The 24,662-nt window shown below is 36.7% G+C and overlaps 1 protein-coding gene across 6 annotated transcripts in view; it reads left to right on the plus strand.

Annotated features, from left to right (window-relative positions):
• CEP63 (centrosomal protein 63) overlaps window positions 1-24,662 on the plus strand; it is a 64,852-nt gene that overhangs the window by 15,326 nt on the left and 24,864 nt on the right. For all 6 annotated transcript variants that reach the window (XM_031677953.2, XM_006214556.4, XM_006214555.4 and 3 more), the window contains exons 4-6: window positions 10,983-11,078; window positions 11,952-12,074; window positions 16,522-16,635. In XM_031677953.2, coding sequence (XP_031533813.2) covers window positions 10,983-11,078; window positions 11,952-12,074; window positions 16,522-16,635 — 333 coding nt within the window. The remainder of the gene's footprint in view (window positions 1-10,982; window positions 11,079-11,951; window positions 12,075-16,521; window positions 16,636-24,662) is intronic.

A 24,662-nucleotide genomic window follows, 5' to 3' on the forward strand; every position in this document is an offset into this window, starting at 1 on the left:
TCTCATAAGGTTATCAGCTGATTTTTCAGCAGAAACTCTACAGGCCAGAAGGGAGCAGCATGATATATTTAAAGTGATGAAGGGAAAACTTACAACCAAGAATACTCTACCCAGCAAGGCTCTCGTTCAGACTGATGGAGAAATCAAAAGCTTCACAGATAAACAAAAGCTGAAAGATTTCAGCACCACCAAACCAGTTTTACAACGAATGTTAAAAGACCTTCTCTCGTCATCAAACCATAAGAAAAGAAAACAAAAAGAAGAAAGAGGAAAAAAACAGACGTACAAAAGATTGCTTTGGCAGTTCAGGGTCTTTTGTGGTTCCTTATAAATTTTGGAATTGTTTGTTCTAGTTCTTTGAGGAATGTCATGACTATTTTGACAGGGGTTGCATTGAATCTGTGGATTGCTTTGGGTAGTGTGGCCATTTTGATAGTGTTGGTACTTTCAATCCAAGAGCACAAGAAATCTTTTCATTTTTGTGTGTCATTTTGGTTTTCAGAGGACAGATAACCTCCTTGGTTAAGTTTATTTCTAGATATTTTGATGTTTTTGATGTAATGGAAATGTTCTTGCTGGTTATAAAATTCTGGTTTCTGAAGTGAAAAAAAAAAGTGAATGAAGGGCTGCAAATGGCAAAATATCCTTCCTATGGGTGAGCTGTATTCCATTACATATATATGCTGCATCTTCATTATCTATTCAACTATTGATGTGTACTTAGGATGCTTCCATATGTTGGCAATTATAAATGATTATAAATTTATAAATATAAATTATGAATAATGTTGCTGTTAACAGCAGGGTGTATGTATGTTTTTGAATTCTTATTTTGTGATTGGTTTCATTCCTTTGGTAACACTATGTAAGTTTAAAAAGCTAAAGCTCTAAATGTTCTTAGAAACAATGAACAGTACATATATGTAAATTAAAAAATGCATGTGCAGTTAAAAAAAAAAGAAATAAGCTATCAAGCCATGAAAGACATGGAAGAAACTTAAAAGACATATTACTAAATGAAAGTAGCCAGTCTGAAAAGGCTACAAACTGTACGATTCCAACCAAATGACATTCTGGAAAAGGCACAGCTACAGAAACAATAAAAAAAATTGTGGTTTCCAGGGATTTGGGGAGAGGGAGGGAGGGAGGAATGAATTGATGAAGCACAAGGGATTTTTAGGACAATGAATTACTCTGTATGATACCATAGTGGTGGCTACATGTCGTTATGCATTTGTCAAAACCCATAGAATGTACAACATTTAGATTGAATCCTAATGTAAACTATGGACTTTGGTTGATAATAATGTGCCCATGTTGATTCATCTATTGTACCAAATAAGCCACACTGATGAGGAATGTTGGGGGTAGGGAAGCATGTTGTGTGGGGGGAAGGCTATGTGAAAACTCTGTATTTTCTGCTCATTTCTGCTGTGAACCTGAAACTGCTCTAAAGTAATAAGGTCTATTAATAAAAAAAAAAAAGTTAAGACCCAGATTCAATAATTTGTCTCTTTTGATTAGATTTAAACTAAAATTGAGGAAACTCTTTTTTAAAAAATTGTTGAAAATTAGGGGAAAAGAAAGAAAAAAGGAAAATAAAAATTATTTGTGATCTCACCATTCATAGTTATTGGTGATTTGGGGAAAAAGCTTAATAATACTTGCTCATTGATTTCTTTTAATTTAGCGGGGAGAGGATAGCTCAGCGGTCAAGTGCCTGCTTAGCATGCATGAAGTTAGCATGGGTTCAATCCCCAGTGTCTCCATTGAAAAACCAAATAAATAAATAAACCTAATCACCTCCCTCCACAAAAAAAATTTTAAAAAAAGAAAAGACTGACTGACTTCATTTCTCTTAATTTAGCTGGTACAGTAATAAGAACATTGAATATTAGAAGAGAGGCAAAAAGCATTTAGAAGTGCAGAAATTGCCTCTGAATTTCTGGCATCAATGTCAATCTCAGAAGGATTGGAAGAGTCGTAGGGAAACACTGGTCCCAAGCCCCACTTAGATGGGCTTTCCTACCAGTGGGATCACCACTTGTTAGTGCTGTCATTTAGCTTCTGTGAATGGTCCACTGAGATTATGATTCTGTTGGTGACACTCACTTATCAAGGATATTTTAGAAATGTTCCATGTCACATCACAAGGAAAGAGTTAGGCTTCACAAAGTATTTATTCCTTTTGAAGAGAATCTCTCAATGGTTGGCCATTCACACTTTGGGTCAAAGCAGTGCAGTTGACCCTGGAACAATGTGGGGATTAGGGGCATTGACCCCCAACACACTCGAAAATCCACATTTAACTTTACAGTCAACCCTCCTTATCTGTGATTCCATACTTGAGAATTCATGTAGTACTGTATTATTATTGAAAAAAATCCACATGTAGGTGGACCCATGCAGTTAAACCATGTTGTTCAAGGCTCAACTATACATAGCAATATTGGCCATTTTGGATTCAGTGTTCTGAGAATGTCACTTGCTAAACGAATTTATTTTAAAATTTGGGTAGACTTTTGAGAATATAGTTTAAAATTATACCTCATGCAGAGGTATAAAAGGTGATAAAAAAAAGTACATGGACTGATAATTTGATTTTTTTTAAATGATGATTTAGGTAGGGTCAGTGCTCCTTGTCTAGCAACTTTAGTTACTACTTCTTTATTTCTCCTGGAGCAAAACAAAAGTAATTCTGTTTAGTAAATTGAAGCAATAGTGCTTTCCTAAAAAAAAACAAAACGCTGGACAGTTGATCTTTGAGTAACCCAGGCTTTAGTGGCATCCAATGCCCTGTGCAGTCAAAAATCCGCATGTAACTTTACAGTTGGCCCTTGTATCTGTAGTTCTGAATCGGGGATTCAACCAGCCTTGGATGTTGTTGTATGCAGTGCTTATCTATTGAAAAATATCCCTGTATAAGTAGACCTGTGCAGTTCAAACCCATGTTGTTCAGGGGTCATCTGTGTATATATATGGATACCTAGGTTATTTATTTTGTTAGAAACCCACTAAGGAAATTCCTGTGTGTGTGTGATCATGAGAATATTTAGTCACTCGGAGACTGTTTAAACTTATTTCCGTAGGTTAGTTACAATGTCAAGGGCATTACTGCATTATGAGCATACCTTGTTCTATTATGCTTCACTCTCCTGCACTTTGCAGTATTGTGTTTTTTACGGATGGAAAGTTTGTGGCATCCTTGCATCAAACAAGTCTCTTGGCACCCGTTTACTTCATGTCTCTGTATCAAATTTTGGTAATTCCTATAGTATTTCAAACCCTCCACAAGCATAAGGATTATGATTCAGTGAAGATTCACATGGTGGTTAGCCTTTTTTTTTTTTTAGCAATAAAGTACTTCTTAATTAAGATATGTGCATTGTTTTTTAGACATAATGCTCTTGGACACTTAGTAGACTACAGTACAGTATAAACATAACATTTATATGCACTAGGAAACTGAAAAATTCGTGTGACTCACTTTGTTGCAATATTTGCTGTATTGTGGTGGTCTGGAAGGAACCTGCAGTGTCTCCGAGGTATGCCCCTATTTAACACCTTAAAGAGAATGAAAGGGATTGGGTAGGTAGGTTCTGTGTTAAGGATTTGTAGATTACAAGTTTGGCCTGGGGACGTAAAAGATATTTAAAAATGTAGCTGTCTGGTAGTTTTGCTGCTTCATTGATTGGGTTGCTCAAAGTTGATTCAGTTTCTAGAGGTAAAGTGCTTTTACCAAACACTAGTAATAGGAACCTATTCCATAGAGTTTGTCTGTGAAATTGTAACTTCACCGTTACTGGTAATAACATGTTTATAATCTACTTTGAACAACACATGATAGAAGAACTAGAATATAGGGCTTTAAGTTCTTGTCATGTTTATTTGTTTGAACGTTTCAGACCTAGAAGCAGTTAGTCCTATGCTATAAACCAGTGCTACTCAGATGAAAGATCCATGGTGAGATAAAAGGTTTGTACCAGAATGTAAATCAGTACATTGTATCTTTCACTTCATAGAAAGTTTTGCTGTACAAAAATGTCAGTTGCACTAAACAGTGTGTTTTGTGACAGAGTTGATTTACATTCTACTTCAAGGTTCTTATCTCATGTTCATTGCTGTTGTGACCAGCTCCAGGCCATCTGCAGGTTATACTTGGGGGAGTACGAGTATCAACAACTCGTTTCGTAAGTGAGTGCTCTATGTATTTTCTGATGACGCTGTTGGGATTGGATTGGTTTTAATGTACATTTCTGCTGCCGTTACCTTCTAATGCCCTGCAGAGCAGGTAGACCTAATGAAACAAGTAAGGAATTTGGAGTCCTGGCTGTGCCTTTTTTCATCTAAATGGCCTTGGACAAATAATTTAACCTCTCAGCTTGTCTCATCAAGTGTAAGATTAGGATATAGTCCCTACCTCCCTGTGTTGTTGTGAAGATTGAGTTAACTGTAAATTATATTTAAAATGATATCATCCATACTGACAGTTTTCAAACCTTGGCCCCCGTCTCTCTACCTAACACCATTCCTCACACTCAGCAGTTAACCTCTTTTTTTCTCCTCTTTTTCTTTAAGAAATTTAAATATTGTTGCATGCCCATTATGAACTAGACCCTGGTGAATACATAAAATTAAATAATCTTCACATTTAATATTTATGCTTGCCTCCTAAAGTTTCATAAGAAAGAACAGTGATCATCTGCCCCATTCCTCTGAACCTGGGATTATTCTCTGAGACAGTCATCTCAGTGTCTTTAACTTTCTTTTGGTATCTCATATTTCTAAATAACATTTTATGATGATATTTCTTAATTTTCAGTTTTAGCTGTTTAATGACTTGCTACTATGAAAAGTTAGGGCTTTACTCTCTTAGGTATAATTTCCATCCCCTTATCCTGCCAGGATTGTATATCTTAATTGTTGATTAGGTTGGTATTCAGTATTTATATTATTAAGATGGTAAATATTATTCACAGCCGAGTCAGATAACATAACAATAATCAAATTTATTTCTTGTATAGTGTTTTTGCTTTCCTGGGAATTAGTAACTGTCTCCTTTTTATTTGCTTTTTTCAAGTGTACCTTCCCAGCCAGAGAGTAATTTGTGTGTTTTCAGTAAAAGAAGGTATGAGGAATGGAATTGCAGTTTGTTAAGGGAAAAGAAAGCAAATTTTGTCCTAAAGCTGGTTGCTTCTGAATGGAAAAGAAAATAAGGGACAAAATATGGAAACAGAAAGTTGTGGAAAGTTTGTGGAAGAGGAACCCTGAGGCATCTCAGAAAAATAGTAAATTAACTAGGATTATTTGGTAGGTTAAATGTAATTAGTCATAATTCTGGTGATTACACCAAGTTTCTCCATTGATTACATTGTAATCTGGTATTTAACTGTGCTTTTTAAGTCATTTGTCACTTATAGACAGTTATTGTACTCTGGTGCTGTGGCAAAAGTGCTTCATCTTCAAGAGGATTCACAGGAAGGCTATGGAGGTGGTTACAGCAGTTCCACATCAGGATGATGGTTGTGTGAGGATTCCACCCCATACCATCATCTGACTCAACACAAGAAGCTGTCCTGCCCCTGGGACCACTAGATCAGGCAGTCAGAGATTTTTACTCCCTGACAAGCAGGGTCAACGCCCCTACTCAGTCCTTAAGTAGCTTCAGAAGACAGATCGTCTCCCTTCTGCTCCCCATAAGACTATGGGAATAAAATCTCTGAGGAAAGGGGGGCAGGGCATAGCCATTGAGGGGACTGGGGACAGGACAGACTGATTAGAACCAAGATGGTGGAAGATTCGACACCCAGTAAACCTTGAGCCTCATGGCACACCCGCAGGTGCCAAGACAGTTCCTAGGCTGACGATAAAAGGTCCAAAAGTGGGCAAGGGCCCAATTCATGGAAATCCTAGCCCCTACCCCAAAGTAGTTGGAATAATCCTCCCACTCGTTAGCCTATGAAATTACCCCAGCCCATAAAAACTTACAGCTCCGTACCTCATGGTTGTTCTCTTTCTTGCCTTCTGAGACGCCCCACACACTGTCTATGGAGTGGGTATCTTTCAAAATAAACTTGCTTTCACTTAAAAAAGTACCTTCTTAATGATAGGAAGAATTGATAACGCCAGTATCTAGATTTGCCATGGATCTCTTTTATAGCTTCTGCTTTTTTTTTTTTTCATTTCTGTTGTCTCCTTGTGTGTCTGCAGTTACTTTCTGAGTGGGTATCAAGCACTGTATTTGCAAAATTATTTGAAGAAGTCATATAAGACCCAGAATATTGTTTTTGCTTAAGTTGCCTTTTCCAAGTTCCTGGAAGCCCTCACACTTTGGAGATGCCAGTAGCACTGTAAGATCATCTTAAACTGATTTCAGAGATTCAAATGTCTGCAGTTAAGTGGCAATTTCAAGAAAGCCGGTTCTACATTTGGTGCAGCCTTTCAAGGTCCCAACCCAAAGCAAGGAGGGGATTCAGAGCTACCTTGGGCACCAAATCCTTTATTCTCTTAGCCCCTTGAAGTTATCAAAAACCCCAGTCAGCCTCTTATCCTCTCAGCTGCCTTCTTTAGTTTCAGCTAATAATTGCCCCAAACTCTGAGCTCACCTCCCTCGACCTCTAGACTAGCCCAGATTCTGGCCTGGTAATTAATTCTTCCCTATCTTGTTAGCACTCAGCTTCAAGCACAGTTTAAAAAAAAATCTAACTTACAATTATACTCAGAGTATGGACTGGCCCAGAATACCTAGTCTGCCGTTACCAAATGTTAAAGTCTGAATGATTCACATTTAGCTAAAGACATCCTGACTGAAATTTACTACTAAATGCTACAGCCAATCAAACTTTCAATCAGATGTGAGAAGAGAATAAAGATATTTTCAGACATATAAGATCTCAAAAGTATGTTGTACCAAAATGAGAAGTCAACTTAAGAAGAAGATGACAGAATTTTTAAAAAGCAAGAAGAAGAAAAGCATAGGAAGCCTCCAGATAATGGTGAAGGGAGTTCCCAAGATGACAGCTATTCCTCTGGCCTAGAGAGTAGCTGATCCATATGTGAGCATGGCAAGCTCCGGGAGAGATGCCTTCACAGGAAAAAAGAAAAAGAAAGGAGAGGGTTTGCAGATACGAACTACTATATATAAAATAGATTAAAAAAAAAACAAGTTTCTGCTGTACAGGGAACTATATGCAATATCTTGTAGTAACCTATATTGAAAAAAATATGAAAAGGAATATATGTATGTATATGTATGACTGAAACATTATGCTGTACACCAGAAATAGACACATTGTACACTGACTATACTTCATCTAAAAAATAAACATTTTAAAAATTTTTTAAAAAAGTAAAATAAGAAAAGGAAAAGAAATTACAGTAGCTCAGTTAATTGTGTTCGAGGAGATAAAAGATAAGATTGAGCATTTCAGAAAAGAATTGGAAACTATTCAAATATGAGTGGAAATCATACTGTTGAAAAATAGAATAACTGAAGTTAAGGCCTTAATGATAAAGAGATAATTGGTGAACTGGAAGATAGGACAGAAGAAAATGTTTGAAACGAAGCACAGACAGAATGATGGAAAATATAGGAGAGAAGAGAACTAGGATACAGAGAGATGTCATGAGTGTTTTTGGAATCCCTGAAGGAGAAAAAAGAGTGCGAATGGGCAAAAGCAATATCTGAAGATAAACTGACTGAGATATTGCCAGAAGTAGGAAGGCCGTGTCCTTAAGAAGTCCAAGAACCTCAAGCAAGGTAAATGAAAAGATTTATTCACCTAGGTTGAAAACTAAAGACAGAGGAAATCTGAAAAGCACACAACAACAACAACAACAACCCCCCCCAGATATTTACCAAGAAAAAATGATTATCTGCAAACGGCCCTTAACAGCTGACTTGTCAGCTAATACAGTAAGTCAGAAGATAGTAGAATGCTATCCACAAAGAAATGAGTTTTTTTCCTCCCAAACCAGAAATAAATTCTATATTCAGAATAAAGATGGAGTAGAGACATTTTCAGAGCAACAAAAGTTGAATTTGTCCCTAGCAGATCTGCACCAAGGAAATACTAAAGAATGTTCTACAGGCAGAAGGAAAGTGATCCAAGATGGAAGTTCAATAGATAAAGGAAGGAATGAAAGGGGACAGTAAATATGCGGGTAAATCTAAAGGAATGCTGCCCATGTATAACAACAAGAGCCTTTTCAGTTTAACGTATATGTAGAATTATGATGGCGTTTTAGTCAAGTTGGTGGCGAGGGCAGTGGTAAATGGAATTAAAGTATTTTATAGTCCTTGTGTGGCCTGGAAATTGGTAAAAGTACTGATTAACATTGAATTAGTTAAGTCACAGACCCAAGTTTTACTCTTGAGAGAACCGTTAAAAGTATATATTACTCTATTAATAGGATATTACCTTCCAATCTAATAGGAGAAAAATGAAGTGATAAGAAGTTATCAGTCCCAAAGAAGGACAAGAAAAGAGAGAAAAAGGAACACAGGAACATACTTATTAAGAAGAAATAAGACTTAATAAGATGATAGCTTTAAATCTAAAGAGGTCCATTAAATGTAAATGCAGTAAATGGCCTATTAAAAGATAAAAATTGTTCAACTGGGTAAAAATAATTGAACTCAATTATTTGATGTTTTTAAAGATACAGCAAAGTTGAAGGTAAAGTATAGAATTAAAGTATACAGCGTGCAAACGCTTTGAATAGAAAGATAGTATAGCTATATTCGTATTAGAGAAACTGCGCTTGAAGCAGAAGCAATGAACATTAGGAAAGGTGAAGAGAAACACTTCATCAGGGTAAAATATGAAACCTTAGGGTATGTAACTGTAGCAGGTATTCCTCCTTGCCCCCCGATTGTACCTGGATGTTACACGCAACTCCCTGTGTGCTGCCAGCATCTCACTACACTGTGCTGCTCTTTCTGGAACCTTGGAACGCCGCTCAGGGGGAACCTGGGAGTCTTGGGACAGTTAACACTCCTGGGACAAGCCTCAAGCAGTGGAGGGCCTGGAATCAGTGGATAAATCCTCTCCCTTCCTGGCCCTCAGAGGGACAGTTCTGAAATGTGTTCTGTTTGGTCCCTGGGTGAGTTCCCTGTGAGATTCAGCTCCAGCTTCTCACTGCAGAAATTGGCTCAGTTACACACTTCATTGGCTTTCCTTCCTTCTCTGGATCTCTCGCCCCATTTCCTCACTGTGCTTCTTGGGATCGCCTCCAATTACCTACCTGCCCTGAAGTCCACACTTTTAGGGGAACTCAAACTAAGACAAAAAAAAAACTTAATTTGTAAGTATCTAATAAAAAAATTAAGTTAAATTTCTCTCTCTCCCTTATCTGTATACAAAAGTGGCAGAACTATAAAGAGGAACAGATGAAGTCACACTTGTGTTGGGGGATTTTAACCCAGTTTTCTTAATAACTGATAGAACAAGAGACAAACAGTAAGGGTATAGATTTCAGCATCATGATCAAATTTGACCTAATTCATACGTACAGGACATTGCCAGGAGAACCGCAGAGTGAATATATTTTTTTCTAGCACAAACAACTCTTTCCAAAATTGACCATATGCTAGGCTATAAAATAAATCTTGACACAATTCAAAGACTTGAAACGGTGGAGTACATTCTTTTTTTTCTTTTTAACATTTTTTTTTTTTATTGAGTTATAGTCGTTTTACAATGTTGGGTCAAATTCCAGTGTATGGAGTACATTCTTGAACATAGTGGAAACAAGTTAGGAAAAGATACCTAAAACTTAAAAACCTTTGAAATACTTTTGTAAATGTTTTTCTCAGTTTATTTACTTTTTAATTTTAATGGGATTTTTTTTAATGTAGAAGTTTCACATTTTTACCTAGTCAAATCTGTCATTTTCAAATGACTCTTCCATTAGTTTTAAGCTCAGAAAGTTTCTCCTTATTCAGAAATCCAGTAAATACTCATTTAGATCTTTTTTTTGAAGTAGTTTTCTCTTTTCCATTTTATTGACTATATTTAATCATTCTTCTAGTTTAAACTTTAGAATTACTTTTTCACATTCCAAAAAAAATTCTATAATTTTTAATTGGAATTGCATTAGCTCCTTGTACTTATAGAATTTTATTTCTGTATTTTTATTGAGGTATAATTGAGATATTATATACAGCTATACAACATGAAAATTTGATATTTGTGCATTTTGTGAAATGATCACCACAGTCTAGTAACATTTGTCACCATACATAGTTACAAGTTTTTTTTTCTTGTGGTGAGAACTTTAAGATCTATAGTTTTTTATTTTTAATTACCATTCTGTATTGTGGTTGAGACTACTACTTACTGCTCCCCATGCTCCCTCTCCTTCCTCTCTTATTAACAGACAAAGTGCTAACTGGTGATTGAGAAATGTAGAGAAATACTGACAGATATTGATGGAGGTGAGGGCTGGGCAAGAGCTGGCTGTAGCTGGTATCAAACACTGAAAAATGGGTTGGGATAACGTCCTTACTTTGGTTGGTGAAACTGGTTTTCTCTGAAGTGGGGTAAATGGTAAAGCAAGTCCAAGTCTCCTGCTCGCTTACTGTCTGATGTCACTATTTTGTACTTTGATTTATAGAATTTATTCTTGAAGTCTCATCAATTTTTGTCTAATATTGTTAGTTTCCAAGGTTCTTAAAACTTTATCTCTCAATTTTTTTGTGAGGTTTTTTGTGTTTGATAAAAAAAATTGGGGAGAATAAATGAGACAGAGCAAGTTTTCATCTAAACCTAGAAATTCTAGAACAGTTGCTCGTTTTCTGCTTTTTGGTGATGTTATGGATTATTAATTAGATATTTGACTTCCTGGGAAATGGGGTGTTACCATGTACAGTTGAGAACATGTATTTACAGATAAGTACAAAGGTTATTTCCTATTTTTACGTTTCAGGGTTATTGTTTCAATGCTAGTAATGAAAAATACTACCACCCGTTTGCTTTTAGGTTGGAATGTTGCGCCAGCAGTTAGAAGGACATGAAAAAGTCAAGCAAGAGATGGCCATGGAGTATAAGCAGGAGTTAAAGAAACTACAGGAAGAAGTGAGATTTTAATTCTGTTATGTGTTGTATAATTCTGTCTCTTCAACCCTTGAGAATTTTGCTAATGAGCCAGTTTCTGCTTTGTGAAGTGGGATGTATATATTCCACGGGAGGTATAGGGGTGGAAATCTATTTATCTGTTCTTAAATTCAGGTAAAGAATCTTGCCTAATTATGTGTTTGGTACTACCTAGAACAGCAATTCTAAAATGTGCTGCTCAATTGAGTACCTGAGAGAAATAGAGCTATTTTTATATAATACTGTGAAATAGTGATTCAAAGCTTACATCAAATGTTTTAATTTTTGAGTTGAATCAGTTACTAGAGTTTAAATAATGGAAGCTCCAAAGGTTTCAGAAACACTTGGGGATAGGTAAGAAAAATAAGAACATTCTATCAGTTAACTCAATTTTAGTCTTCAGACAGGGAAAAAACCTGCTTTTATTTTTACTTAATTCGAAAGTACTCCTCTCCTGCTGACTGAATTTTAGTGTTCCACAGGAGAATGGTTCAAGAATCACAGGCCTAGAAAAAAGGAAAAGGGTTTTTATTCCTGTTTTTGTTGTTTTTGTGTGTGTGTGTATGGGGGGTGGGTTGTGGAGCCCTTAAGTGCAAGGCTATTGTATACTGAGGTAAAAAATTAAATGTTTGTTTATGAAATATTTTCCCCTTATTTTTTCTTTGACTGACTGTATTTCTTTTCTGGTGTTTATTTTATATATGGAGTTTTGAGCTGTTTTGTGTTTTATCTAACATACTCTCTATTTTCAGAGGTACTAGTTAGCCCTACGTGTGCGTTCATAATGCAAATTTGTTATACCACAACTATTTACAAATTCTTAAATTTTAAGTCTAGAAATAACTGTGTCTACAGTTAGGCAGACTGAAGAGAAGCTATGAAAAGCTACAGAAAAAGCATATACGAGACTTCAGAGGAAATGCCAAAAATCACAGGGAAGATCGGTCTGAAATTGAGAGGTTAACTGGGAAAATAGAGGTATGTTCGTAGTACTAATTTGTTCATAGTGATTGTCAGCCTTCATTGTAGGAAAATGCTGTTTCTAATAGTGATATTTCCTGAAACCAGTTTTCTCCCATCTCTAGGACTACCACTGAGCTCTTTCAAAGGTGGGAGGTGATCCACTGCACATCCTATCATCACCTGGTTCCCTGAGGTTACTAGCTATTGATGGTCATCAACAGGGCAGTACCACCCTTCAAGGGCATTGGAAATGTGCGGAGACACTGTTTTGGCTGTCAGAATGACTGGGAGTGAAACTGGTGTGTTTCAGGGACAGGGACAGGGGACACTAAACATGCCTGGGACTGTTCCACACAGGAATGACTATTGCACCCCTAATGCCAGTATTGACCACCAGTTATTAGCTGTGCTCTGTGGGCAGTGTCCTTGTCTTACTTATCACATAATAGAGTAGAAGCTTAGCAAATGTTGAAGGTACATGGCTTTCTTTGTACAGAGTACTCCGCGTATCAGATTGTTTATCCTCAGTTTCCGTTTAGATAGTAAGTCAGTTACCTCCCGCTTTGCTGCCTTTTTTTAAATTAAGACTAAGTAGCCTCATGATTGTTGTATATATTTATTCCGTACTCTCAACACCGCCAAGAGTAGATGAAGGAGCAGCACAAGGCTGTCACTTTTTCCCTGTAAATCCACCACTGCGTCCTCTGTCTGCTCTCTTGGTTCTCCCGTGTACCTCAGAGTCCACCAGGAGCCGCCTTGGGCTCTCAGAGATTCTGATCCAGAGTGCAGCATGGAAGCCAGGAACCTGCATTCCATCCAGCTCCCCTGGCTGATGCTAATTTGAGAAACATTGTTCAACATCTTTGTATAATGACTTAGTTTTTCTGCCCAGAGTGACCTGTCACCCACAAATGTCCATCCGTACATTATTACTACGTAGACTTTTAGTTTCTGCACTTAGCATTTTTATATCAATATTTTTGTACATTTGAGGAGCTTAGAGCCAGAGGACTACACCGATCCTGCTTTCCCTCCAGCCCTCTTCAGTGATATCTGGGTATTTTCAAAAGACCCCTCATGTTCCTGCTCCTCATTGCCACTTCCTCACCATTCTCTTTTCTTTCTACCTCAAAAACTCCATCTTTCGTTTTCACGTGAGTAGTGTATGCCACCAACTGGTGTACATACAGCGAAAGCAGTCATCCGATCCCTTGTTACTCCCCTGGTTAAAAGATTTCAGCTCCTAGCTCATTGTCATCCTCTCCAATATTGCTTTTATCATTATTCTTGAGGATTTCAGTATCCACAGGAGTGATGCTAATACAGTACTTTGGTCTTTGAGTTTCTTGGTGTTCTTTCCTCCACAGATACATTGATCTCTTCCCTGTCTGGCCCATGATGCTTGATGATCACCTGACACCCCCCCCCCCCAATCCCTTAAAGTGCTCAGATCCTGCCACTTGTCACTGCCCCATCTCTACCTCGTGTCCTCACTTCTCAGTCCTTACCTAGCTTACATCCCATGGTCACGCTCCTTACATTCCCCTTCAACTCCTGTGCCCTCTCTTACTTCATCACATTTGCCTGGCAAAACTGTGGCTCTCATTAAATCTAGCTTAGACCACGGCTGCAGAAAAATAACAATCATGCTGACTGGCCTCACTTTAAATTCATTGTCACTTACCTCAGATGGGTTCCTGTGCTGCCCAGAATCATATTTCCCCTCACTCTCCTACTTTCCATAATGACTGTTTCATACTTTCTCTTTTCTCAGTTTTCAACACTTGTCCCCACATCTTCAGTTTTGGGTGATGATCTTTCTATTTCATTGAGAAAATACAAACAATGAGAAGATAATTTTCACAAATTTCCAACCTTGTATCTCCTTGCCTGTTTGCAGCTGTGCCCCCCATATACTCTGCCTTCCTGCTGGAGGGACTGTCCACGCTCCCCCTATTCCCCAGCCACGACATCACTCCAGCATTTCTCCTTCTCTCTCCTGCATCCTCAGCTTTTTCCTTTATCCCCACTGGATAGTTTCCACCAACATGCACATTTCCCCTCTTAAATATCTTCTCTTGACCTCTCTCTTCCTCCTCTGGATACTGCCCCATTTTTCTCCTTCATTTTATAACTAAACTACTGTAGGCATTTATATTTGTCTCCAATTTTTCTTACACCCATTCAGTAAGACTTTTTCCCCCTCTCTCAACAGAAGCTTTTGCATGGAGGTCACCAGATGAGTTCGGCATTACTAAAGCCTGTGACTAGCCCTCATCTTCCCCATCCTATCTCCAGCAGTGAACCCAGCTGGTCTCTCCCTCCTTAAAATTCTGTCTTGATTTGGCTTGGAGGACAGCCGCACTTTCTTGGTTGTTCACCTCCCTTGTTAGCCACCCTTTCTCAGTCTCTTTTACTCCCCAGACTTCTAACATTGGAACTCCTTGCGGCCATGTCACTGTACCTCTTCTTTCTTCTATCTATGCCCACTCCCTTGGTGATGTCATTCAGTCTCAGAGTTTTGAGCACTGTGTGTATGTTGATAATTCTCAAATTTATATATATAGTCTTGACCTCTCCTTTTCGCTGCAGATTAAATTCCAACTGTCTTTTTCTCTTCATCTCCACTTTAGTGTCTAAGGCTGTCTCAGACTTGACATGTCCAAACTAAAGGCCCTGTTTTTTTTCCTCCACCAGAAATGGTCTTCCAACACCATTTCTGTTTCAATTAATAGCAGCTCCATTCCTCAAATTGCTCAAACCTAAAAACCCTGGACTCAACCTTGATTTCTCTTTTCTCACACAACAACCAGAATGATTCTGTTGTAATGTTAAGTCAAATTATGTCCTCTGCTGTACATAAACCTTCAAGGAGCTTCTCTCAAAAGCCAAAGTTATCATAATGGCCTACACAGTCTCCCTGCCTATTAAATTTGACCTTTCTCTTCCTTTTTTTCCTTTTACTCACTCCATGCCTGCCACACCAACTTCCTTGCTCATCCTAAAACATACCAGGTTGCTTCCACTTCAAAGCCTTGTACTTGCTATTCTGTCTTCTCAGAATAGGATAACTTCATCCCCATCTCACTCTGCGTTTGCTTGAATATTACTCAATCTGGTCATTCCTTTTTAAAGTTGCAACCCCCAGCTCTGAGCACTCTATGCTCTGTTTTCTCAAAACAGGTACAGTTGGCCCTCTGTATCCTGTGGGTTCTGCATCCATGGACTCAATGAACCATAGGTCTAAAAGTTTCTGGAAAAAACATTCCAGAAAGTTCTAAAAAGCAAAACTTGAATTTGCCATCGCAGGCAACCATTTACACAGCATATATGTTGTATTTACATAGCATTTACATTGTATTAAGCATTGTAAGTAATCTGGAAATGATTTCAAGTATACAGGAGGATGTGTGTTGGTTATATGCAAATAATATTACATAAGGGACTTGAGCATACTAAAATTTTAGTATCTGAACAGGTCGTGAACCAATGCCCCACTGATACTGTGGGACGGCTGTATTACCTTCTAATTTACTGTACATTGAGAGTGTTGCCTATCTCCCTCCAATTGAGTGGGGCTAGAATTTTTATTTGTTGTGTTAAATATTATATCTGTAACACCTAGAACAGTACCTGGTATACATGGTGGAATTAATGAATGAGTAATTATCAACTAGTGAACAATCATTACCCTAAGCCAGCATAAGACTTCTGGAGTTGAGGGTCCTGGAGGACAGCAATAGAAAGACTGAATTTCCTTTCCTTCTCTTTGCCCCATTTTCATAAATATTGGGCTCATTTTCTTGATCATGCAACTTGAAGTTACTATTGATCCATCATTAATTTTGAATTGTTTGACTTTGGGTTGCAGATCTGTTAAAATTTAGTACAGATATTCCTTGTTTGCAGTTCTGTTGAGATAATAAAAATCTGAATATCAAAGGATGCTGTGTTAACTGAATCTGTTTGGTTCCTGAGTTTTAGATACTGAGAAGTAAGAATTGGGCTACTGAGAAATTTATTTGAGAATTTACTTGAATCTGTGCAATTCTTGGGCTTGGATATCAGAAATTTGGGTAGTAAGGGATATCTGTATTTATATTCTGAAATTTTAGTTATTTAAGCATCAGTTTTCTGAACAATGACTAACAAATTATAACAACCCTTAGGTGGCAGCACATCTATGAAAATCATCATGAATTCAGCATTTAGTGTCTGTGTTTTGTACTCTTCACCATTAGGGTGTTAAATTTAGAAAGACAGGTAACCAGGGGCGCAGTATGTGAGGAATTCAGTTTTACTCTGCAGTCCTACCAGCTAAGGGAGTAATGGGGCTCCTGCTGTGGAGAAAGGGGCATGTGTACCCAGGGACCTGGGGGAAAATTAAAGTAAAAGTGAATCTGGAAAGTAGTGACAGCCAGGGGAAGCACTTAGAAGTTAAGTACCTTAATTGCCTCTTCAGGAATTTCGTCAGAAATCACTGGACTGGGAGAAGCAGCGCCTGATTTACCAGCAACAGGTCTCCTCTCTGGAGGCACAAAGGAAGGCTCTGGCTGAACAATCAGAGATAATTCAGGTATGTTTAGGACATTTTTGAAATAATGAGAGGCAGAGAGGTTTTGATTAAATTTGAACTGGCTTAAAGCAGTGCACGTGTGCTCGCCCATGTTCATGAGGACATGCTTACATGTTCTCATGGCCACCCGCTCCTTCGCTTGCTTCTTTCCTCATCGGCTCCTTGCTCCCTCACTCGTGCTCGCTCTTGCTCTCGCTCTGTCCCTGTCGTGCATTCTCGTGCTCACTCCATACCCACATTCATGTTCACTTTCCTAATCTTGGTCTTTCCCTCTCTCCATCCCTTTCTCTTTCTACCTCTGTTATCTGTCTCCTTTTCCATTTCTTCATGGCTGTGGTTCACTTGTTTTGGCTGTTTCTGGCCCTTGCCTTGGCTCTGCTTCTGTGTCTTGCGCCGTCTCTGTGATAGTGGGGGTCCCTTGGCTGAGGTCCCTCAGTGGGGAGCTTTGGCTAGTCCACCTGTTTGGACACAAATACTGACAGATGCACACTAACTAAAAGCAGTATCTTTGTGGTAACAAAAACACTTCTTAGAACACTACTAGAAACCTTTTTTTAATGAAGAACAAACAAGTAGCTTAAGCGAAGTGAAAAATCAGCCACCTAATTTAAGAATTTCCTTCTTAGAACATGCACAGTTTATTTGCTTTTTTCAATTAAAAAGCAAAAACAAAAAGGGAAATGAATATTTGTGACCATCATCTTCTGTGTACTAGAGATACTGTCTCAATGCTTCTTCTAAGTGTAATTGTCTAGATTATGTCATTATATGTTATCTGTCTAATCTTACGATAATTTGTCAAGGTTGATAGTTTTCTCAGTTTTATAGAAGAGGGAATTACTGGGTAAGTTAATTGGGCTGGAGGGAAGCTTAAAGAAGTTTTTTAAAAACAGTCTGCATTATTTGCTGTGCTAAATCTCCATAATACATTGGCTTTTAAGCATCCCTCCTGAGATATCCACTGGCTAATAAACTACCACGAATGGCTGTGCTGTGAGTGGCTCCACTCAGAATGGCAGGAGGGGCCCCCACAAGCTCAGAGAACAGCAGTGTTTACTAGGCTGCAGCAAGCTGTGCAGTCAGAGGGGGCCAATAAAATCCTGGAGGTCTAGACCGGAGTTGTTTTGACCTGAATGCTAAAGCACTATACAAGCATAAATAGCTATAAGACATTGTTCCGTTTTAATTGTAGCCTTCAGATTGGCAAAAAAGAAAATTGAGTCCTCGTATTTAGTTCTCAATTACTCATATGTGTAATGTGCTTATTACTGACTGTGGATCCTTTTTCCAAGTTACTCTAGCAATTACTCTGCATAGTTAAAACGTCGTTGTTAGTAAAAATGAGATTTTTGTTTACCACAGTTCAGCTAGGGTTAGAATAAGAAGGCTTTAAAAAGGCAACATTTGTTTTCCTTATTTAAAGGTATTTGAATTGTTTTTCCCATAGTTTTGTTTAAACTAAAACTGCTTCATTGTTTAACTCAAAAAATATTACTTATATTTCTTTCTCCCTTAGTAAACTAAATAAAATTAAATCTATTTATGATTCAATGTGTAGCAGTACTGTATGGTCCCTATTCAAAAAAATAATAAATAAATTTCTGTATTCCCATTATCCAGCATTAATAGGTATCATTTTACCAATTTTTTTTTATTGTGGTGAAAAACATTAAAACTTACCACCTTACCCACTGTAAAGAGTGTACTATAGTTAATGCGAACTCTGTGCATGTTGTTGTATAACAAATCTCTAGAACTTTTTTAACTTGCAGAATTAAGTCTCTATAATCATGAAACAATTCATTTTGCCCGCCTTGTTTCATCCTTCCCTACTTTTTATTTTTGGCTGGAATATTACAAAGCAAATCACAGACATTGTCTTATTTCCTGACAGATTAGGACTTTAAAAAAATAATTAAGTATACCAGTGTCACATTAACAGAATAAATAATAATTTTGAAATGATTTAATATCTATTCTGTTCAGATTTTCCCAGTTGTGTGAAATAATGTCTTTTTACAGTTGGATGTTCAACTTGGACTCCAGTCATGGTTGAAACATTGCATTTTGTTGATATGTGAATCACCAGTGAATAGTAAAGGCAGAAAATCTGAGACCGGATAAATGGATATCAACATCCACTCTTCCCCACAATTAAAATTTTTTTGATATAAATCTTTTTCTTACATACTTTTAAAATTCTAAAAGTGGAGGTCAGAATAACTTCTCACTCCTTGAGTTATATATTTGCCTGAGTTTTTCAATTAGCCACGGAAATGACATGTTCATTTTAGAAAACTGAGGAAATATTGATGAAATGAGAAATAATAACACACTCATAACTCTATCCTTTAGAGATTTACTCTGATTAACATTTCAGTGTAAATTTCTTCTGACTTTTTCTATGCTTACGTGCAGTGTACATTACATTCACATACATTTGATAGGAAAAACATTGTATGTGTGTGTATGGGAGGGATAGTTGCAAACTTTAAAAATTACCGAGAATGGCAAAATGTTGATAATTCTTGATGCTAGGTGATGATATATAGGAGTTCATCATCTTATTCTTTCCATATTTGTATATGTTTGAAAGTTTCCATTAAATATAATGTGAAAATGTAAATTATATGCCTACAATGTGACAGGAACTATGCTAAGCACTGTATAATATAATATTTGATTTGATTTTCACAAATTAAAAATTTTCCTTTTTAAATATAACACATCAACCAATCTGAGTCATAAAGATTACATAGAAGTCTAGTCTACCATTAAGTATACCTTCATTTATGTAACCAATCCCTTGTTGTAGAACATTTGCTTTTTTACTTTTTCAGTGTTATAAGTAGCGCTTGGGTGAACATCCTTATATAAACATACAGGAGAGTGTATGTCTACTTATTTTCTTAGGAATTAGGCCTAGAAATGAGATTGCTGCATTAGAATAGTTGTACATTCTTAAAGATTTTAATGTATATTGTCACAGTACTCTTCGAAGATGTATTGATACACACTTTGACCAGCAGTGTTTGAGAATATCCATTTCCTCACACTTTTTCAATATTGGGCACTGTAGTTTACTTTATTTCATTATTTCTTTTAATTTCTCCTACTTTTAGGCTTGTCTTTGCCAATCTGATAGATGAAAAGAATGGTATCCAGTTGTTTTAATTTGCATTTTTGGAGGTATTTTTAAAATTTATTTTTATACAATTTTTAAAGGTTATTTTACATGTACAATTACTATAGAATATTGGCTATATTCCCTGTGTTGTGCAATCCATCATTGCGCTTATCTTACACCCGGTAGTTTGTACCTCCCACCCCACTCCTCCACCCCTAAATTACCCTTCCCCCGCCTCCCCTACTGGTAACCAATGGTTTGTTCTCTATTTATGTGCATCTGCTTCTTTTTTGTTATATTCACTAGCTTGTTATAAGTGTTAGATTCCACGTATAAGTGATATCATACAGTATTTGTCTTTTCCCTGTTTGACTTACTTCACTTATAATGCCTTCCCAGTCTATCCATATTGCTGCAAATGGCACAATTTCATTCTTTTTTTTTTTTTTTCAGATATATACCCAGGAGTGGAATTGCTGGGTCATATGGCAGTTCTATTTTTAGTTTTTTGAAAAACCTGCATCTTGTTTTCCACAGTGTGTGCACCAATTCACATTCCCACCAACAGTGTACACGGGTTCGCTTTTTTCCACGTCCTCGCCAACATTTGTTACTTGTGTTCTTTTTGATGATAGCCATTCTGACAGGTGTTGGGTGATATCTCATTGTGGTTTTGATTTGCATTTCCTCGCTAGTTAGTGAGATTGAGCAGATTTTCATGTGCTTGTTGGCCATCTGTATTTCCTATTTAGAGAAATGTCTGTTCAGTTCTTTTGCCCAGTTTTAAATTGGATTTTTTGTTTTTTTGATGTTGAGTTTTATGAGCTATTTATATATATTAGATATTAATCCCTTATTGGTCCTACTGTTTGCAAATATTTTCTCCCATTCAATAGGTTGTCTTTTTATTTTGTCAATGGTTTCCTTTGCTGTGCAAAAGCTTTTAAGTTTAAGTCCCATTTGTTTATTTTTGCTTTTATTTCCTTTATTTTAGGAGATGAATACAAAAAAAAAATTGCAGTGATTTATGTCAAAGAGTGTCTGCCAATGTTTTCCTCCAGGAATTTTATAGTACCTGGTCTTACATTTAGGTCTTTAATCCATTTTGAGTTTATTTTTGTATATGGTGTTAGAGAATTTTCTTATCTCATTCTTTTACATGTAGCTGTCCAGTGTCCCCAACACCACTGTTGAAGAGACTGTCTTTTCTCCACTGTATATTTTTACTTCTTTTGCCATAGATTAATTAATTATAAGTGCATGGGTTTATTTCAGGACTTTTTATCCTGTTCCGTTGATCTATTTTTTTGGTACCATACTGTTTTGATAACTGTAGCTTTGTAGTATAGTCTGAAGTCAGGGAGCATGATTCCCACAGCTCGATTCTTCTTTCTCAAGATTGTTTTGGTTATTGGGGGTTTTTTGTGTTTCCATAAAATTTTAACATTTTTTGTTATAGTTCTGTGAAAAATATCATTGGTAATTTGATAGGGATTGCATTGAATCTCCATATTGCCTTGGGTAGTATGGTGATTTTAACAATATTGATTCTTCCAATCTAAGAACACAGTATATCTTTCCATCTGTGTCATCTTCAGTTTCTTTCATCAGTGTCTTACAGTTTTTGTAGTACAGATCTTTTGACTCCTTAGGTAGATTTATTCCTTAGGTATTTGATTCTTTTTGATGTAATGGTAAATTGATTGTTTTCTTAATTTTTCTTTCTGCTGCATGTTGTTAGTGTATAGAAATGCAATAGACTTCTGTATATTAAATTTGTATCCTGCAACTTTACTGAATTCATTGATGAGCTCTAGTAGTTTTCTGGTGGCATCTTTAGGATTTTCTATGTATGGTAACATGTAATCTGCAAACAGTGACAGTCTTACTTCTTCCTTTCCAATTTGAATTTCTTTTTATCTCTTTTCCTTGTCTGAATGCTATGGCTAGAACTTCCAATACTATGTTGAATAAAAACTGTGAGAGTGGGCATCCTTGTTTTGTTCCTGATCTTAAAGGAAATGCTTTCAACTTGTCTTTTTTTTAGTATGATGTTAGCTGAGAGTTTGTCATATATGGCCTTTATTATGTTGAGATATGTTTCCTCAGTGCCCACTTTCTGGAGACTTTTTATCATAAATGGATGTTGGATTTTATCAAAAACTTTTTCTGTGCCTGTTGAGATGATCATATGGTTTTTATTCTTCAGTTTGTTAATGTGGTATATCACATTGATTAATTTGTGGATATTGAAAAGCCCTTGTATCCTGGGTATAAATTCTACTTGATCATGATGTATACTCTTTTTTAATATATTGTTGGATTCAGTTTGCTAGTATTTTGTTGAGGATTTTTGCATCAATGTTCATCAGTGATACTGGCCTATAATTTTCTTTTTGTGGATCTGTGATATCTTGTCTGGTTTTGGTATCAGAGTGATGTTCGCCTCATAGACAAAGTCTGAAACTGTTCCTTCCTCTGCAATTTTTTGGAATAGTTTCAGAAGGATAGGTGGTAACTCTTCTTTAAATGTTTGGTAGAATTTACCTGTGAAGCCATCTGGTCTTGGACTTCTGTTTGTTGGGAGTTTTAAAATTATTCAATTTCATTACTGGTAATTGGTCTGTTCATATTTTCTATTTTCTTCTTGGTTCAGTCTTGGAAGATTGTACCTTTCTAAGCATTTGTCCATTTCTTTTAAGTTGCTCATTTTATTGATGTATAGTTGCTCATTAGTAGTCTCTTATGATCCTTTGTACTTCTGTGATGTTGGTTGTAACTTATCTGTTTTCATTCTGATTTTATTGATTTGAGGCCCCCCCCATTTATGAGACTGGTTAAAGATTTATCAATTTTATCTTTTCAAAGAATCAGCTTTCAGTTTCATTGATCTCTTCTATTTTTTTTTTTTTAGTCTCTTTCATTTATTTCTGCTCTGATCTTTATGATTTCTTTCCTTCTAGTAACTTTAGATTTTATTTCTTCTTTCTCTAGTTGCTTTAGGTATAAGGTTAGGTTGTTTATTTGAGATTTTTTCCTGTTTCCTGAGGTAAGCTTGCATTGCTATGAACTTCCCATTTAGAACTGCTTTTATTGTGTCCCATAGGTTTTGGATCCTCGTATTTTTGTTTTCACTTGTCTCTAGGTACTATTATGTTTCCTCTTTGTTTTCTTTAGTGATCCATTGGTTGTTTAGTAGCATATTGTTTAGCACCTTGTATTTGTGGTTTTTTGCACTGTTTTCTCTTGTAGTTGATCTCTAGTCTCATAGTGTTGTGGTCGGAAAAGATGCTTGATATGATTTCAGTTTTCTTAAATCTGCCCAGTTGTGGTTTGTGGCCCAGCATGTGATCTGCTGTGGAGAATGGTGCATGTGCACTTGAAAAGAATGTGTATTCTGTTGCTTTCAGGTGGAATGCTGTCTATATATCAGTGAAGTCTATTTGGTCTGTTTGTTATTTAAGGCCTGAGTTTCCTTATTTTCTGTCTAGATGATTTGTCCATTGATGTAAGTGGGGTGTTGAAGTCCTCACTATTGTGTTACTGTCAATTTCTCCTTTAATGTCTGTTAATATTTGCCTTATATATTAAGGTGCTCCTATGTTGGGTGTATATATTTGCCATTGTTATCTTATTTTTGGATTGACCCCTGGATCATTATATAGTGTCCTTTGTCTCTTGTAACAGTCTTCATTTTAGAGTCTGTTTTGTCTAAGTGTTGATACTCTTGCTTTCTTTTGATTTCCATTTGCCTGTAATACCTTTTTCATCCCCTCACTTTCAGTCTGTATGTGTTTCTAGATCTGAAGTGAGTCTCTTGTAGGCAGCATATGTATGGGTCTTATTATTGTATCCATTCACCCAGTCTCTCTTTTGGTTGGAGCATTTAGTCCATTTACATTTAAGGTAATTATCAGTATGTATGTTCTTATTGCCACTTTGAATTGTTTTGGATTAGTTTTGTGTAGGTCTTTCCTCCCCTTCCCCCACTTTTTCTTTTATTCTCTTTTCTTGTGATTTGATGACTTTCTTTAGCATTATGTTTGGATTCCTTTTTCTTTTTTATGTGTATGTCTGCTCTAGATTTTTGATTTGTGATTATCATGAGGCTTTTATATAGCAGTCTGTGTATGTGATTCTTTTAAGTTGCTGATCTCTTAATTTCAAGTGCATTTTTAAAACCTTGTATTTGTACTCTCCTCCCTTCACGATTGCTGTTTTTGACATCATATTTTACATCTAATTGTTTTGTGTATCCCTTAACTGCTTATTGTGGGTATAGATGACTTTACTACTTTTTGTCTTTTTACCTCCCTACTAGCTTTGTAAGTGATTTCCTACCTTTACTGTATGTTTGCCTTTACCAGTGAGCTTTTTCATTTCATAATTTTCTTGTTTCTAGTTATGGTTTTTTCTTTTGTACCTGGAGAAGTTTCTTTAACATTTGTTGTACAGCTGGCTTGGTGATGCTATAATCTTTCAGCCTTTGCTTGTCTCTAAAGCTTTTGATTTCTCCATGAAATCTGAATGAGAGCCTTGCTGAGTAGAGTATCCTTGTTGTAGGTTTTTCCCTTTCATCACCTTAAATATATCATGCCACTCCCTTCCGGCCTGCAGAGTTTTTGCTGATAGCCTTGTGGGAGTTCCCTTGTATGTTATTTGTTGCTCTTCCCTTGCTACTTTTAATATGCTCTCTTTATCTTTAATTTTTGTCATTTTGATTACATTGTGTCTTGGTGTGGTCCTCTTTGGGTTGATCCTATTTGGGACTGTCTGCCCTTCCTGGGCTTAGCTGGATTTTTTCTTCCCCAGGTTAGGGATGTTTTCAGCCTTTATGTTCTTAAATATGTTCTCAGGCCCTTTCTCTCTCTTTTCTTCTTCTGAGACCCCTATAATGTGA

This window comes from Vicugna pacos, chromosome 1 (assembly GCF_048564905.1).
Source record: "Vicugna pacos chromosome 1, VicPac4, whole genome shotgun sequence".
Taxonomy (NCBI): Eukaryota; Metazoa; Chordata; class Mammalia; order Artiodactyla; family Camelidae; genus Vicugna; species Vicugna pacos.